This window comes from Podarcis bocagei (genome assembly GCF_964188305.1).
Source record: "Podarcis bocagei genome assembly, chromosome: 9".
In the NCBI taxonomy this organism is placed as follows: Eukaryota; Metazoa; Chordata; class Lepidosauria; order Squamata; family Lacertidae; genus Podarcis; species Podarcis bocagei.
The window spans coordinates 62,929,365-62,947,339 of NC_138134.1; the positions used below are offsets into that span (position 1 = coordinate 62,929,365).

The 17,975-nt window shown below is 45.7% G+C and overlaps 1 protein-coding gene across 7 annotated transcripts in view; it reads right to left on the reverse strand.

Moving 5' to 3' along the window:
• GRID2 (glutamate ionotropic receptor delta type subunit 2) overlaps positions 1 to 13,604 on the reverse strand; it is an 849,518-nt gene extending 835,914 nt beyond the window's left edge. For all 7 annotated transcript variants that reach the window (XR_014011362.1, XR_014011363.1, XR_014011364.1 and 4 more), the window contains exon 1: positions 12,612 to 13,604. Coding sequence is in view for 4 of the 7 variants with exons in the window: in XM_081206978.1 (XP_081063104.1) it covers positions 12,612 to 12,699 (88 nt within the window). In the remaining 3 variants the exon portion in view is untranslated. The remainder of the gene's footprint in view (positions 1 to 12,611) is intronic.
• Between the last annotated feature and the right edge of the window lie 4,371 nt (positions 13,605 to 17,975).

Here is a 17,975-nt window from a genome sequence, read left to right on the forward strand (position 1 = left end):
TATTATTATTATTATTATTATTATTATTATTATTATTATTAACTGGACCGAATGGTCAGGGGTCCCTTTACCTTTACCTTGATACCACTTTTTACAAAATATGTCAAAGCAGTGTACAGCAATGCAAAATAATGAAAGTTCCCAAAATTGCATATTTATTATGCATGATTCAGTAGACCAAGGATAAATAACAAAAAGCGATTGGTGGAGTCCAGAAATGCCTTGGCAAACAATAATGTCTCCGACTACTGGCAGAAACACATTGCAGAAGGTGCCCAGTGACTCTCTAAGCGGAGACTGTTCCATCATATAGGTGCCACCACAGAGAACATCCTTTTCCACATCAATTCATTGGTGCATTGTCCTCCAGCACTGTCCTCCAAGCACAGTGGCAGATACACATAATCTTGAACACACACTTTAACAATGGAAATTATGCACACACATGAAAATGGCACAGCGTGATTAATAGGGAGTGGGGTTGCCCTCCTTGCCCCACTCTGAGCATTGGGCAGGTTGCTAGACTTTTGGCATCCATCTGTCTTGAGAGACAGCCGAATACGCCTCAAACCACTGTGCTAGCAGCACCAAAGTGACCTCCCTTGGGCCCAAGCCTGGGCAGTGGATTATGGAGGTCCAATCCATTAGTGTGGGCCATCTGCAATGACAAAGCCAACACATGAGCAGCTGCAACTGGTACAGTTCAAAAACTGGCAGCATCTCTTCTAGAAATTGTCAGCATCTGAACTGACACTTAGTTCTGTGCTATGTTTGAGCAGAGACTCAACTGCTCACATAATTAAAAATCAGGGTGATTGGAATCATTTATGAACCGTTTATATGCCTCACATATGCAATTGACCTAATTGCACATCATTCCCCATTTGAAATCACAATATTCCTAAGCACTCTAATGCAGAACGGAATCACTGTTATGCATGGCATATTCAGTTGCTCTATTTCACAACAGCTTGTACTGTTAAGCCTCTTGCTTTTATTTTTCACAAATGCAATGAAAATGTTTGCTATCCATGCACTTATTCACACCAGCAAGTTTTCAGGCTTCATACAGGGAATGGAGGAATCAACGATCTTTGTGGCATCCCTATTCATATCTTAGCTAGGCAATATACCAGGTTGCCATTGTCAGCAACAATGTTTGCAACCGCCTATCGCTTGAATCACCTAGTTGGCATGGTTACTTCCTACAGCAACACTGGTTGCCTCAATATTGTCTAAAACACTTGCTATTGTTAAAAGTTTGCAGGGGGGGGGGGTAGAGACCTCACTAAACCCAAGAAATCAATAAATGTCAGAATCTAGCTAATATTTGGGATATTGAAGAGAAAGGATACAGGCCACAGTAGTTCTCCTGAACTGCGCTAAAGGAAATTACTGGGTTTAGACTATGCAAACTAGCCTGGCCAGGCTGGTTAAATATATGTCATTATGAAACAATGCCCGGGCATCTATCTATACATCAAGGAAGGTGCTCAGGTCTGTGCAAAACAGAGGGCGCCAAGGTAAGGGGTGTGTGGAAGGTGCCAGGAAAAGTTCACAGGAGGCTTGGGGTTTGGAGGCTAAAGGTGTGCTGGGAAAGAGAAGGAGGACAAAGCAAAACCATCTTGGTGCTGGCTGGAGGAAGCTGCACTAAAAGACTAGGAGCCATGCCTGACTGCTACTTTGGACCCAACCTTGCTGAAGCCGTGAGAGGGGCAAAAAGAGACACTCTTGGGGTATAATGTTCTGCACCTCATCTACTTCAGACTTCCAGGTGTAAATATGTGCTCATAAACCATATTTCTTAAAGACACTAGCCTCTGCTGAGCCTCAATCTTCCCAAAGGAAACTCAATCCAGTATACCGTAAGCACCTGGAACCTCATGTAGCTGCTTGGCAGAGATTGGCAGAGAATGTAAAAACATAAAAAGAGCCTGCTTGATGATGCCAGTGGCATTCTGCTCTCACAATGGCCAGCTACTGTTTGGTTTGGGAAAACCAAAGTAGGAACTAAGTGCAAAAGTGCTCTCCCCACTTGTGCGAGTTAAACCAGACCTACTGCTGATGCCAACCATCAAGGCAGAGCATAGCCATCATAGCTAGTGGCCATTGATAGCCTTATCCTCAATGCCCGTTGTATGGATGGACAGGTGTGCATGTTTGTGCATGCAGAAACATCTGAGTTTTGCATGGGTGGAATATAATCAATTGGACAATGAGCTGCATTCATTGCTCTGCCTAATTTTTTTGCCTGTGGTCTGAGAGTGACTTCACATTATGGGAACATTAAGGGGTGGGATTCATGCGGATATCCTTGACTCTTCACACATTCCCAACCTACACGTTTGCCAATGCCTGAAGAGGGAATCTTTCTTTTCATATCCCAACATCATGTACAACTTGGGTGGTTGGTAGATGTAAAGGGGGGATGTTTAACTTTAGCAGTGGAGTTCTGGGAGAATTTTGCTACACAGCCTATGACTATTTCCTGACCAGGCTGAGGGAAGCTGGACAGCCCTAGGAACGGCCAATGAAGTAAAATAAGAGCAGGGAGCAAAAAGAAATGTTGGATCCTTTAAGTTATGTTTAGTCTGCCTGATAAAAATTCAGAATTATCAGTCCATTTCAAATCCAGGCTTTATTAATCACGACTGATTTATTCATGAGCGAGGAATATATAATAATTAGGAATAATTATCATTTATCTTATATGTGTTGCCTAACTTGGTAAAATGCACACAGCATTTTTCTACTAAATACTATGTGTAAGATTTCTGATTTAAATCTTTTCCACTGTAGCAGAAATACCATACAATACCCCAGCGCAAGCTTCAGCTTATTGCCTACTGGGGACTTTTTGCTTTTGATATCTTTTTTTTCTCTCCCTCTCCTTTCATTTCCTCCCTCATCTTTCTTTTCAATTTCTTTTTTAAGCATGGCTTGTCAGATAAACCTAGCACAACTTTCAAGAAACTTTTTGCCTTTCATCTTCCTCCTCCCTCCATCTCTAATTCTCAGTCCATTGTGTGCTCAGGAAACCTACTTTAAATTTAACCTTGCTCTCACAGATCTCATTCCAATCAGACAACAACTGCTGAAACCACTGTGTTTACCACCCTAGTACAGCCCTGAAATATAATTTGAGCATCACATATAAATATAATAATTTGCTATGTTATCTTTGTTGAAACCGCAAATGTTGGCCTTTTGGGATATGGAGTGCTTTTGCCGCATAGCTAATCCAGCAAAATCTAACCTATAGCAAAGTAAATGTAAAGCTATACAGCAGAAGCTTTCCTGTTCACACATACCTGGAGTAGTCATGTGATAAGAATAACAAGAACCAGTCTATATTCAAGCTTTCCAGTCTAGTCAAGTCCTTTTAATCACTGGCTGTTTGAAAGTTTACCATATCTTGTGGATCTTCAGTTTCCATTTCACAATGAGGTTAGGGGCACCGCAGCATAAATATATGCAAGGTGCAAGGACACCTGAGAGCCACATCGATCCTGTACACTAATACCCAGCATGTTTACATGGGAAACACGAGAGAACTCTATGTTGTGCACAGGTGCTGTGATGGAAGTGGAGGGTATGAGTAGCACCACACCCATTAGGGTCTTTGCTCCCCAAGACTGCTTCCTCCTCTTCCAGTTATGGTCCAAAGCAGCCTCTCCCAATCTGGTTCCCTCCAGATCTTTTTGGACTACAGCTCCCATCATTCCTGACCAATGTGCCATGCTGGCTGGGTCTTTGAGAGTTTGAGTCCAACAACATTTGGAGGGAACCAAGTTGGAAAACGCTGGTTTAGAGCAAACTTGGCAGTTCTCTGAAACAAATTAAGCGTTCTTGATCAGTAATAGTGGCAAACATCCCTGAAACATAAAGGTAAAGGGACCCCTGACCATTAGGTCCAGTCATGGCCGACTCTGGGGTTGCGGCGCTCATCACGCTTTATTGGCTGAGGGAGCCGGCGTACAGCTATGTGGCCAACATGACTAAGCTGCTTCTGTGTCATGTGGCCAGCATGACTAAGCTGCTTCTGGTGAACCAGAGCAGCGCACGGAGACGCCGTTTACCTTCCCACCAGAGCGGTACCTATTTATCTACTTGCACTTTGATGTACTTTCGAACTGCTAGGTTGGCAGGAGCAGGGACCGAGCAACGGAAGCTCACCCCGTCGCAGGGATTTGAACCGCCAACCTTCTGATCGGCAAGTCCTAGGCTCTGTGGTTTAACCCACAACGCCACCCGCGTCCCTGAAACATGGCAGACCCCTAATTACTGATCTTCCTTATTGTATGCAGCCACTGCATGTGAGAATGCAGGGTGTGTTCTAAGCCATCCTGTTAGCTCAGATGAGACAACAGTGAGGTCCTAGATGCAGCATGATGCAGAATCCTTGGCAATACATTGCAATTCTCTGGAAAATGTGTTGGGGCTCCTAACAAACAAGATGATATGGAAATGATTCAATGGTAGAAGGTCTGAAAGCCACTTCTTGGCAGGACAGAGCACAAAATACCCTGGCATTGCAAATCAAGAGCTTAGATAGAATCTCTTCAGCTGCACAGACCCTGGTATGCAGCTGCACCAATTCCAGGATCTTTGACAAGTTACTTCCTCAAAAATATTAAAGGAACTCATGCATGGAGAAGGATGGAAAAAGGAGAAAACATCTGCTCAACTCGAACAGCAATGCAAAGCAATGAACTGCCCTCACTGATATCTCAGACATACTGATACACAAGACCATTTAAGATATGTACGCATTTACCCCAACTATCCACAGGAACATATTCTTATGAAGAATGTTATATTTGTAACCTGGGCAATCTACAGTTCTGACTGCACCTACTCAGAAGACTTTCTTGTGATAGTCACAGCTGGAAAAGATGCTGTCACAATTGCAGAAATCACCACCAGAAAGCTATGGCTGCACTGATTAATTGCCCAGGTCACACATGACATTCCCTATGCGAAAAGCATCCCCCAAGGACACCCAGGGCATGTTATGTGAAGATTTTGTTCGTTTGTTTTGGTTTATATGAATTGGCCCATCTTCAGCTAGTTATTACTTCAGACAAGATAAACAAGATGGATTCAACTTCTCTAATTTTCATCCTGACAAAACTGCAGAACATTACTACAATGATGGGGTTTCTCTCCTGATATCCATCATCTAAAAGGCACAGCCTGCAGCTATATTTGTCTACCAGGCTCAGATGCTATTTTGGTCCTTCTGTGACATTTAAATAGAAGTGCAATCATTGCCAACCACGTGGCCAGGTTCACTAGCTCTCATAAGCGTCCATCTCTTTGCTTTTTATTAAGAGCAATGCCATAATCATGTCAGTGCCTGAGAATTTAGATAGTTCCAGACTTTGTTCACACATATGTGCAGACCACTTATTTTCTCGATGGCAGCTACATGTGCAAATTGTCTCCATTGAGAAGCATTGTATTTCAAATGCTATGTTATGGAAGATCTATCCATGGTGTTAGATCTGTCCATCCACACATGCATATTATCACTTGAAATTGCAGTGGGGACTTGAATGTTGGTCTCCCAGAACCTAATCCATGGGTAGACAAACTAAGGCCTGGGGGCCAGATCCAGCACAATCACCTTCTAAATCCAGCCCACGGACAGTCTGGAAATCAGCATGTTTTTACATGAGTAGAATGTGTCCTTTTATTTAAAATGCATCTCTGGGTTATTTGTGGGGCATAGGAATTCATTCATTCCCCCCCCCCCAATATAGTCTGGCCCCCCACAAGGTCTGAGGGACAGTGGACAGGCCGCCTGCTGAAAAAGTTTGCTGACCCTTGCCCTAATCCAACACTCTTACCACTACACAACATCCATGGGTTTGCAAGGTTACTTCATAACCATCCAGAGAAGTGTAGCCACTCAGCAATGAAAGGAGTAAGAAAAAGTTGGTTAATTTACATCACCATCTCCTGTCTTTTCACACACCACTTTCCAAGTTGGCACTAGAAGGTCATTTAAGAAATTTGGGTTAATACTGTAAATATACATCTGAATCACTCCATTCTAGCTGTTCTAGAAGAGTAATTGCACACTCTGTTATGGCTGTAATTAAATTAATAGATTATCTTTCAGCTAATGCTGACATTGGATTGGCTTGCTACTGTAAGACAACTTATCAGCATCACAAAAAGAGCAATGATGTGGAATGATGAACAAAGAATGGCACTATAGAGAACCAGGTCTGCTTATTCCATTTTTTAAACAAATTATACATATGTTCCGTAGTCATGTAGTGCATAATATCATGGAAATAAATTTAACTGAGAACGGACTGAAACCTATTGTTTCTGCTCCAAATAAAATGCAACAGGTTCTCCCTTCAACAGCCATTAGCTCTCAAATAACTATTAACATGACAAATCTCTCTTCAGCATGTTGCTATTTCCAGTATCACTTAGGAATATGTGGAAGATAAGGGAGAATAGCAACCGAAGGATTGTCTACAAGCCATTACTGAAACCAAGGAAATGTCAGGGGGCCACATGAGGGCCATGGTGTAACCTGAAGGATTACCAGGCTCACAGGTTGGAAGCTGGCGATCAAGAAGACAAAGTGCTTTGGAAGCTAGTGTTGTTTCAGAACTGGAGAGAATGTAATGTCAAATTTCCACCTAGCCAGTCACAATCTCTCAGCTTAGCCTCCATCACTTGACAGTCCTGAGGGCAAAATGGAGGGAGACAAACCACACGTGCTACCTTGGAAGAAATGTGAGGTGTAAACACAACTAATAAATGGGCAGTTTTCTAGTATTTGTGCCAGGCCTTGCCAATCCAAAGACTTCTATTTAATTTATGCCCCACTGTTCCTCCAAGCAGTTTTTAAGTGCATGTATCGTTCTCATCCCTGTTTCATTCTCACAGCAACCTTGTGAGGTAGGTTAGGCTGAGAGTGAGTGATTAGCCCAAGGTCACTCAGTGATCTTCATGGCTGAATGGTGATTCGAACCATGGTCTCCCAGGTCCGAGACTGACATTCTAACCACTATACCACACCAGCTCTCAATGTTGAGTGCCTTTATTACCTTCAGTACTGAACAAGCACTCAGATGACTTGTTTTACGCTGTCCATGGTAGCTCACTAGGCTAGGTTCCAGCTTCAGACTCTGAGGCCAGGACCCTCAATGGGCAATGTTACGTATTTAAAATAGAGGTAACTGGTGAGGATTTATTGATACACTAAACTCTGAGCACCTTCAAGAAGAGTAATGTGAGTCCAGTTACCTGCAGTGCACAATACATTCTTGCTGCTTGAAGCAAAGTCCAAATACCCACCTCCCATTCTAAGGACAACACTTTAAGAAGTCTTGCAGCACCATCTAGACATAAATTCCTGCCTTCATCTATCCCACACCACATGATGCTCCCTGAAGCTGGTCACATCAACTTGTTACATGGCAGGTTCAGCCCTGCAAATTACTGGCTTCCAGCAAAGGTATCAGTCATTCACTTAAATGGGTCTTTATGCTGTAAATTGTGCATTGACTGTCTCCCTTTGCAGGGAAAACCTCTTGTAACAAGACTTAAAGGTACAAAGCATGTGCAAGGAAATGGGTAGTAATGTACTTGATCCCTCAAACCAAGTGGGCTAGCAAATCCAAATTACATAAATAGAACAGAGGATGATTAGAGTCGACCACAAATTGCTTTTTCTGGGACCCAAAGAGACATGTTACCTATTAGCCAGGGCATCTTGGGATCAAGAAATGTGTACTGCATGTAAATAGTAATGTAGCCAAAGATCAGAATTGTAAGGCTTGGAAAGTAAGTTGTCCTAGTTTGGCTGTGAGTCAGTCAACCAGCTACAAATCTAGTTACAAACAAACAAACAAACAAACAAACAAACAAACAAACAATCCACTTAACAGTGACCTCATCCAGACCATGTTTTACCAGCTTCTCCATCAGAATATCATTGGGGACTTTGTCCACCAAGAAAGAAATTATATTCATCTAGTACGACTTCTGTTGGAGAAGGCCATCCTAGTTTTCCTGGGATTTTAGTAGTAATGCACAGCATTGAAATGTTATGCTAGTACAGTAATGTGCTAGTATTTTAGTAATAACTCTGCAATCCTTTACACAATTGTGAGCAAATCTCATTGATCTCAATGGGACCTTGCTCGGAGTAAAGGTGCACAGGACGAGTGCTGTAAATCTTACAGGCAAACAACGCTAATGAGAAGTTTAGAGGCAGATAATGCAACCCACAATGTACCACCACTGTGTATCCTCCATTTGTTGGAATGGGGCTTGTAGAAGATTCACACACAATCTCCCTTTCAGTTGAGTGGAGGTCATGCCATTGCAGCACTTGCTGATCTGAAGAAAAAAATGTTTATCCTGGAAAACGCATTCATCTTTTTTCACCCATATGGAAACACACACACACACACTTCTCATTGGAGGACTTAGAGGTCAAATCAACGGACACTCACATATCACTAAATATACTAGAACATGAGACCCGCTATGAGCCATACATAAATTGTGCACTTGGGTGGAAATGCCAGCTAATCCCTGCTTAATTAAAGCAGTGTTCTCAACTCCTGTTGTGTTTAGGGAGTGAAGAGTATAGGACAAGCAATGTACGAAGAAAATAGCAGGCAGCGTGGCTAATCTCAAAGACTTCAGAGCTTTTGAGCTGCATAAATCAGAGCGACTTTTTGAATAGCCTCATAAAACACAATATCATTGCCATTCCGCTCACGGCTTTTGAGTTCTTCCTACAGCATACAGATCATTAGGAAACTTCTAAGCAATCAAGTAATGTGAGTCTGATGAAATTATTCAATCAATGCATAGGCTCAAGGAAGCAGCATAATGCAGAACTGCATAGTTTCAGAATGTCAGAAATGAGAGAGTGAACCCCTTCTTCCTCAGTGTGCATGCTTCAAACAAAAAAACACAAAAAACCCAAAAACCTCCAGTGGAGGTGATTGTTTTTAGCATTTTTATAAGCATGCTTAATGTAGTCCTCCTGAACTGCCTGCTCCCCTCTGTAATGTTCAAGTCAGCAGAAACACAACTATACAAACCCTCTCAATGCTCAGAAACACAGAGCCTGCAACATGGATTCCCTTCAATATAACCAGAATAATTATATTAATTAGAGGAGTATGGTTTGCGAGGGGTGGGGAGATAGCATCTATATTCTGTTACTACCAAAGCTAACTCTTAGCTTCCATTCTGGTGGCTGGCAAAAAGATGAGTTTGTTATCATAGATACCTATTCTAAACAGGTAACCTACATGATAACTGTATAAATACAAATACATAGTTGGGTAAATGAATGAGAAATACATGCAAGTTACATTTATATTGGAGAATTCCCAGTTACTTTCACCCTCTCTCTCTCTCTCTCTCTCTCTCTCTCTCTCTCACACACACACACACACACACACTTTTCTCTGTATGGTACACTGAATTATTATTTTTTTGCACACTTTAGAAGTGTGATTACATTGAGGAATCATCAGTCTTTTCCTCGTTGAATTCAGAACATCTGTTATACCTGCTGCTTCAATATTTTTCCCCCAAGGGAATATTTAACTTTCATTTCCCTCATTGTCTTTGCAAACCCTCATTTGGAAACACTGTGATTCTAACATTGATTTTCACCCTCTCTGTAAACCCTCTCCCGAAATTTAAAATGAACAAAAAGAGTTCCTCTTTCTTGCTTCTTCTGTAAGATAGGAGTTTGTGCAAGGGGTGGGGGTCATAATACACGAGAGTCATAGCACACAAGATTTTCAGACCTGGAAACTAGCGATGAATTCTATACTTTTGGAAGAATTGCTGCATTTAGCTGCTGACCCAATTTAACATGAAATTGTTGTTTGTTTCCTGGCTACTTATTTTCCATACCCTGCAGGAAATTGAAGGGAGGGGGTGGAGAGAAAGATTGAGAGCTCTGGATGACAATTATCAATTTGCCAGCTTCATGGCAACATAAAGCCATCCATAAAAAAAGCTAATCCCCTTGTCAAATGTACTAATTGTCTTTCCAAGTGAAATTAATTGTCTGAGAAGCCACTTTGGATTCCCCCCTCCCCTTTCTAAGCAAATGTACTTTTGTTGCTGCTTGTAACCACCAATGGCACTTACAAGAAAGCCAGAGAGAGAAGGGGGGGGGGAATAAAAATAAATTACACAGTGCTGTATTTGCCAGCGATAAATAATTAAAGTGGGCATCCAGCAAACATAAATAGCAATTAATGTGAAGAGAGGCGGGGAGAAGGGGCTGTTTGATGCAAAACCACAGTGCAACAGTGCATGGAACTGTTTGCTCAAAGAAGAAAGAAACGGGTCTTTGCTCTGGGAGTCTCTCCCCCCAGCACACCTCCCAACCCAACTATTCACTGGTGAAAATAATTGTTCTGGAACACAAGAACGGCTCCAAAACCTTTCACCATAGGCAGAGAAGGCTGCAACTTCACCTGGTTGTAACAAAGCCCAAACCCTTGTCCCCCAAGCCACCATTTCAAGTAAATTATTTACTTTTTTCTCTTTTTAAACGCAATGAACAAACCATTCTCTGCCTCTTTTCTAAAGGATGTCTGACGCTGCTAACCTTCAATCCCTCCTTTCAGAGACTCAAGCAAGGACTCCTACAGAGGTCTCTTGCCTTAGAAACTCTAAGCGAACTTACACTCCAGAATCTGCCCAAATCCTATAGGGCGAGGTCTCTCTCTCTCTCTCTCTCTCTCTCTCTCTCTCTCACACACACACACACACAAAAGCAGGGATTTCTCAACCTTGATCCTCTTCCCTCAAACATCGCATTACAATCAAGGGCTGGCAGACATGTTTACAAACGAGCATCTCTCAAACGACGAAGCCCCGGTAGACACCAAGTTGTGTGGTTTTTATTTATTTATTGGGGGTGGGGTACTGCTTGGCATTAGCCCCAGAACAGCAGGGAACGATCTCTATTTGTACCTTTCTAGCACAGGATGTGCACATTTTGGAGCGCGGGGGAGAGAGGGAGGAGTGTGAGCGAAGAGAGACAAGACTTTCGACTCTGCTGGTACCTGAAAGGAGCGCGCCTGCTCTCTGTCCCCCTGCTCCGCATCCAGCCAGCAGGGGGACTCTGAGGCTTCCCCCACCCCCAGTACGTTTGGATCGCTTATCTTCTTGCGAGCCAAAGCAGCCCGCTCGTTCCATGCTCTCTCTGCCTGCGTGCGCTGCTTACAAAGCAGTCCAGCAAACGCGCGCGCGCGCACAGAGAGACTCCTTCCTCCTCTCCAACACATTTTAATTTTATTTTTTTCCTAAGCAAAACACCCCCCACGGATGCATTTTAAAAATTTTAAGCAGGGGAATGGGGATAGAGAGTTGGAGGATGCTCTCGGTTTGATGGTGATGGGGGAAAGCCCTAGCCAGATGATTTTTCTCTTTTTCTTTTTTTGCAAGGATTCTGAACCAGCGAGGGATGGAGTTATTTCCTGTGCCTCCCTCTCTCTCTCCCCCCACCCCCTCCAGTGGTTGGCAAATGTGAGCTTCAGGCTTGCTCTCCCGGACCCTGCAGAAAGAGCTCTGTGAATCAGAAGCACCGCGATGCCCCTCATCCTCCTCGCGCGCTCGAGTCCCCGTGTGGCCATCAACGCGGCTGCCAATAGGTGGGGCCCAAAAGCAGCTTCGGGGGAGCGCGGGTAAAGGGAAAAGCCGCGGCTCCTTTAACCCGTGCCGTGCTTCATCTCTTCGCTGGAGAAGAGGCACGCGAAGCGGGGCTGGCTCTCCCGCTGCCTTTTTCCTCCCCCCCCCCTCCTAAAAGGGAAGAGGGGACACCACCATCCATCCAGCACTGGAGAGGGTGGCCATGGGGCGCGCACGGGAGGCCCTGTCAACGTATAAACCTTTACAGAGCCCACGATCCTCCCGCGTCGCGGGCTTCCTGGCTGGGGGGGGGGGGGGAGAGAGAGAGAGACACTGGACGCTATTCCTGCCTCCCGCCCGTTTGGAGGGAGGTTGAGCCCCACGGCGCTCAGTCCCCTCCCCTTTCGCGAAGATCTGCTTGGCCAAATGGAAGAGCGCACGTTGCCAAACCACCTGTTCCTCCGTACGGGGGGGGGAGGGGAAGGGGGCGGACGTACGTTGTGTTGCAACGTGGGGCCAGTGTGCGTGTGTGCGCGGTGCAGGTTTGCAAGCTTTATAATACATATTGGGGGGGGGGGCGTTTCAGGCTTTCCCCGCTAGCAGCGGCGGGAAGCCTGGGGCGAGGGATTTCTGCTCGAGAGAACGAGCTAGCTGCACACACACACACACTATGCAAAAAGCAAACTCTGGTTGTTTACCTTCATTTGTAGAGGGGACTGGAAAATAACCCCCCCCCCCCGCAAACTCCCCAACACAGATATTCGCGCTCGAATCTAGAAAACCCATGCAGCAAACGAAACGTAGCCGATTATGGGGGCGGTTATAATTTCGTTCAGTAAGAGGAAGCGGGGGAGAGAGAGAAATACTGCCCGGGGCAGCTGGAGGCGGGAGGAAGCTGGCGAGGAAAGCGGGGAAAGGCTGCGAAGTAAGCCCGCTGCAGTCGCAGCTCCGGCGCGCCTTACCGATGTGGATGATCGAATCTGCCAGCGCCGCTTCCCAGGTTCCGGTCCAGCACACGGACACGAGCAAAGCGAGGGGGAAAACTTCCATCTCCTGCGCTTCGGGCAAGCGGGGAGGAGTGGTTGGTTCGGGAAACGGGGGGTAGTAGTAAGGAGGGGGGGCAGGAGGCTAGCGATCACACCAGCGACAAGGACGAAGGAAGCCCAAGAAAAGAGAGACGAGAGTTTGAGGAGCCTATAAATCCCGGTTGGATCCTCCAAGGAAAAAAAAAATTAAGGAGGAAAGGAAAAAGCTGCAAGAGGGAGCCGATCCCAGGCTGGTTGGGGAGCCTCTCGCAACGAGCCCCGCGTCACTTCGGGGGGCGGCCGGGCATCACCAGAGTTGTGGGGAGTTGCTGCAGCAAATCCATCCAGCACATCACCGCCGCCGCCAGAGATGTCAATCGGGAAGCAGTTCGGCGTGTCCCTGTGTCGATCACACCATCCTCAGCCTTTTTATTGTTATGTTTCAACGGTATATCTTTTAAATATATAGGCTTGTTTTCCTCCGGAGCGATCCGCAAGGCCAGGTCCCCACCGCCACTCCAGTGGGGCAACTTGCAACCGGCAAACCGACGGACCCTTCCAGTGCCCCCCACAGCCAGCCAGCCGGTGCTCGAGAGAGAAGGAGGGAGGGGGAATAAAACAATTTTAAAATATATATAATAACTGCAGCTTTTCTTTCCAATCTCCCAGGCGAGGGACTAGATCCTTGCAAAGTGTGTGTGTGTGGCGAGGGAGAGCGCTCTTCGTCTCCAAGCTTCCCTCCAAAAAATAATAATGATGACGATGATTTTTTTTTAAAAAAACCAAAACCACCCAAAGTGAACTTCAAGGCAATGCAGCTGCGAATGCAGAACTAGATCTCGATCTTCTTCCTGCTCCACCAAAAGAAAGGGGGTGGGGAGGGGGAGAAGCAACTGATCGCTTTTTTTGCTTCCCCCCTGCAGCTGGTTGGTGCGGGGAGTGAAGAGAGCGACCGCTGCGAAAACGGCTCTCCAACGTGGTCACCCGAGATAGCAGTTCCGCGGAGAGCTGGATGCAGCCAGGAAGCCAAACAGCGGCAGCCCCGGGACTTGTGAAGATGGTCTTCTGCAGTAGAAGCAGCAGCAGCCGAGGAGGCGGTTAGGAGCTTGCTTGGTTGGTGGGATGCAGAGAGAGAGAGTCCCCTAGCTGTTGGCAGCTCCGCCGCTAGCTAGCACGTTGCTTAGAAATGGATCACCTAGGAGAGAGAGAGAGGAGAGTGCTATCAGCCAGAGAGGAGGAATAGAGGGGAAGAACCGAGAGGCAGGCTTCCTAACAACCACTTTCTCCCCCTATCTGGTGTATGAGGGAGAAGCAACGATAAAACAGCTTCAGCGCCGCCTGCTAAGCTGGTCTGTGGTAGGGGGCCGGTGAGAGGGATCTTCAATGGGTGTGAAAAGCATATTTCAGGTGGGGGGGGTCACTTCAGTCCGAAGGCGAGAGGGCACCGAAGTGGGGGGTTCTTTGGGTTGGGCTGAAGGAACCTGGGCATTTCTTTGGCCCTAGTTTAGAGCGCGTTGGCTTCCGCCTCTCGACACGTTTAACCTTGCAACTTCCACCGCAGAGCTCAAGTTGGGAGTCTTTGGAAAGTGAATCAGGGGCAGGGCTTCAAGATGCGGAGCCGGAGCGGGGTGGGAAGGAGGGGGAAGTATCCAGGACAGCTGATTCCGAAGGGAGGAGAATAAAAATAAGGCTCCAGCGTGCTATTAATATGCGCTTAATTATCGACGTTTTTGATGAGGTTTTGTTCACAATTGAAATCTCAAAGCTGGGAAATTACTCCAGGGAGGAAGGGGGTCGTGTGATTCTGGGAAAGGAGGAAAGCAGTGGTTTTTCCATCATAAATTGGTAGCCTGGCTGCTGTTTGTCTGACATGGAAGGGTATTAGTTAAGCTACTTTTCTAGTTTAGACTCCAAAGCAGGGAAGAGGGGGAGAAACACAATTCCCCCCATATGTCAGCAGTCCCTATGGGGACAGTGTCATTACATGGCTTAGTCACTAGGTGGCACAAGACTTAGTTGTAGCTGGGCGGAGTTTCTTGTTCTTCAAGAGAGGTAATAGAAGAGTGACTAGTGGGGTGCCACAGGGTTCTGTCTTGGGCACGGTCTTATTCAACATCTTTATCAACGACTTGGATGATGGACTCAAGGGCATCCTGATCAAATTTGCAGATGACACCAAACTGGGAGGGGTGGCTAACACCCCAGAGGACAGGATCACACTTCAAAACGACCTTGACAGATTAGAGAACTGGGCAAAAACAAACAAGATGAATTTTAACAGGGAGAAATGTAAAGTATTGCACTTGGGCAAAAAAAATGAGAGGCACAAATACAAGATGGGGGACACCTGGCTTGAGAGCAGTACATGTGAAAAGGATCTAGGAGTCTTGGTTGACCACAAACTTGACATGAGCCAACAGTGTGACGCAGCAGCTAAAAAAGCCAATGCAATTCTGGGCTGCATCAATAGGAGTATAGCATCTAGATCAAGGGAAGTAATAGTGCCACTGTATTCTGCTCTGGTCAGACCTCACCTGGAGTACTGTGTCCAGTTCTGGGCACCACAATTCAAGAAGGACATTGACAAACTGGAACGTGTCCAGAGGAGGGCAACCAAAATGGTCAAAGGCCTGGAAACGATGCCTTATGAGGAACGGCTAAGGGAGCTGGGCATGTTTAGCCTGGAGAAGAGGAGGTTAAGGGGCGATATGATAGCCATGTTCAAATATATAAAAGGATGTCACATAGAGGAGGGAGAAAGGTTGTTTTCTGCTGCTCCAGAGAAGCGGACACGGAGCAATGGATCCAAACTACAAGAAAGAAGATTCCACCTAAACATTAGGAAGAACTTCCTGACAGTAAGAGCTGTTTGACAGTGGAATTTGCTGCCAAGGAGTGTGGTGGAGTCTCCTTCTTTGGAGGTCTTTAAGCAGAGGCTTGACAACCATATGTCAGGAGTGCTCTGATGGTGTTTCCTGCTTGGCAGGGGGTTGGACTCGATGGCCCTTGTGGTCTCTTCCAACTCTATGATTCTATGATTCTATGATTCTAATAAAGCTCTTGTTTTTATTTCAGTTTGGTATACCCTATAAGTTTCAACAGCATGGTGTCAGAAGCCAATATCTAATGTACATATGTATCTGGGAGGGAAGGGCACAGATCTGTATAAAATGTGCAGGAACTAATTTATCATTCTGGATTCTGGACCTTAAGGAATCCTTCACACATAGACCTGTACATCTTGAAGGGAAGTGATGAGACCAAATCTTAGTAATCTTCAGTGGGGGGGTAAAGGTAAAGGGACCCCTGACCATTAGGTCCAGTCGTGGCCAACTCTGGGGTTGCGGTGCTCATTTCGCTTTATTGGCCAAGGGAGCCGGCATACATCTTCCAGGTCATGTGGTCAGCATGACTAAGCCGCTTCTGGCGAACCAGAGCAGTGCACAGAAACACTGTTTACCTTCCCGCCAGAGCGGTACCTGTTTATCTACTTGCACTTCGTGCTTTCGAACTGCTAGGTTGGCAGGAGCGGGGACCGAGCAACGGGAGCTCACCCCGTCGCAGGGATTCGAACCAGTGACCTTCTGATTGGGAAGCCCTAGGCTCTGTGATTTAACCCACAGTGCCCCCCACATCCCTCAGTGGGGGTTAGGAGATGGTTAAGATGAGGTGGCAAAAGTTAAACTTCACTTTTTAATGTGGGATGAGCTTTTCTGCAACAAGCAACCCTCCCCATTCTTCAACCTGTAAAATGCCACAATGGGAACAGTGCAGTGTGCTGAGGTCATCTGCCTTCTTAGAGGGGAGAAATATAGATTCATGATGTAGCATCACTCCTGTCGGTACATTGGGAGGACTAAAGAACACGAAGGACTGCTTATGGTGCACTCAGGGTTCCAACTCATGGGGGCAGCTTGTATGAGTTTGGCAAACTTCCCCTCTGTCCTCAACTGATGGACAGCCTGGAGGATGGGCTGGCAGCAGGGGAGGATCCAGTTTGTGTGGCCCAGCTATCTCCCTCCATGTTAATATAAGCATTCATTTGTCTGAACAACTGGACAGAGTTATGTAGGAAAACTTTTAATGCTGGAAGCCACCCTGGATCTCTGCATGCTTCGTCATTCCAAAGCCAGTGATGGCTGGTTCTCATTGAGACTGGAACGGCAGAAAGCAGGAGGCCCATGGTAGGTGGAACCAGAGCCAACGACAGTCAGCGCCAACTAGTTCTAGCTATGCCTCCATCCATTTCCCTGATGAGCTGCTGGGATAGCTTAGTGAGTAAAGCATGAGACTCTTAATCTCAGAGTCAGGGATTCGAACCCCACATTGGGCGAAAGATTACTCCTGCATTACAGGGGGTTAGACTAGGCAACCCTCATGGTCCCTTCCAGCCCCACAATTCTATGAGCCTATGAACCCTGAGGCTACTGAGGAAGAAGTGGACAGCCAGTACCACCCCTTGGTAAGCAGGTAGGAACTGGCTATGGTTGGTAGGGGCAGTGCCTTGTTCAAAGCAGAAATTCAGCACACAAAGCCTTGAACAGATTGGGTAAATAGCACATTTGCAAACAACGGCAGTGCAGTTCATTCCAGTGCCATGCAGGCACCTGTTTTTCCAGTGTCCTTTCCTTGATCTCTCCTTATTCAGAGACCTTTATGGTAGAATTATAGTTTTGGCAGGCACTTAGCTAAGACCACCAAATTTACTGCAGATGTGACCTGAATTTTCCAATGGAAAATGGTTACTTGTTTAAATCACAGTCTTACCTACCCTTTGCCCATACACACACACACACACACACACACACACACACACACACACACACTTTGAGTTGACCGCGGGGTTGGCTGGCACAGGAAGAGCATGTTTCTGAGACAAATCCTTAAAATCACCTCAAGTCAGATGGAAATAATGTTGGCAGAAGTTCTTTATTTTAATAATGAATCATTATTATGTATTTAAACATTTCAGATTAATAATTATTTGGTCCATTTTATCCTTTCTTCTACGCTGTGTGCCCTCAGACCATGCTTTGGAACACTACACCTAGCAAAACTAAAAGTAGCAATTATACATGATGTCCTATATTAAAAATACAAGCCATAGTGGAATGCTAGTCTCTCTCTCTGTGTGTGTGCTTACTTTACTTTTGTGGTGTCCAGGAGTGTTCGCCTTTCATTCTACAAACCATCTCACCAGCGGTCTGTGCTCTGCAACCATTGCAGGTGCTTGCACTTCTGTTAAAGCACAGAAGACACATCATAAGGTAGCTAGCTCTTCCCATGAGATTTTCTCAGACC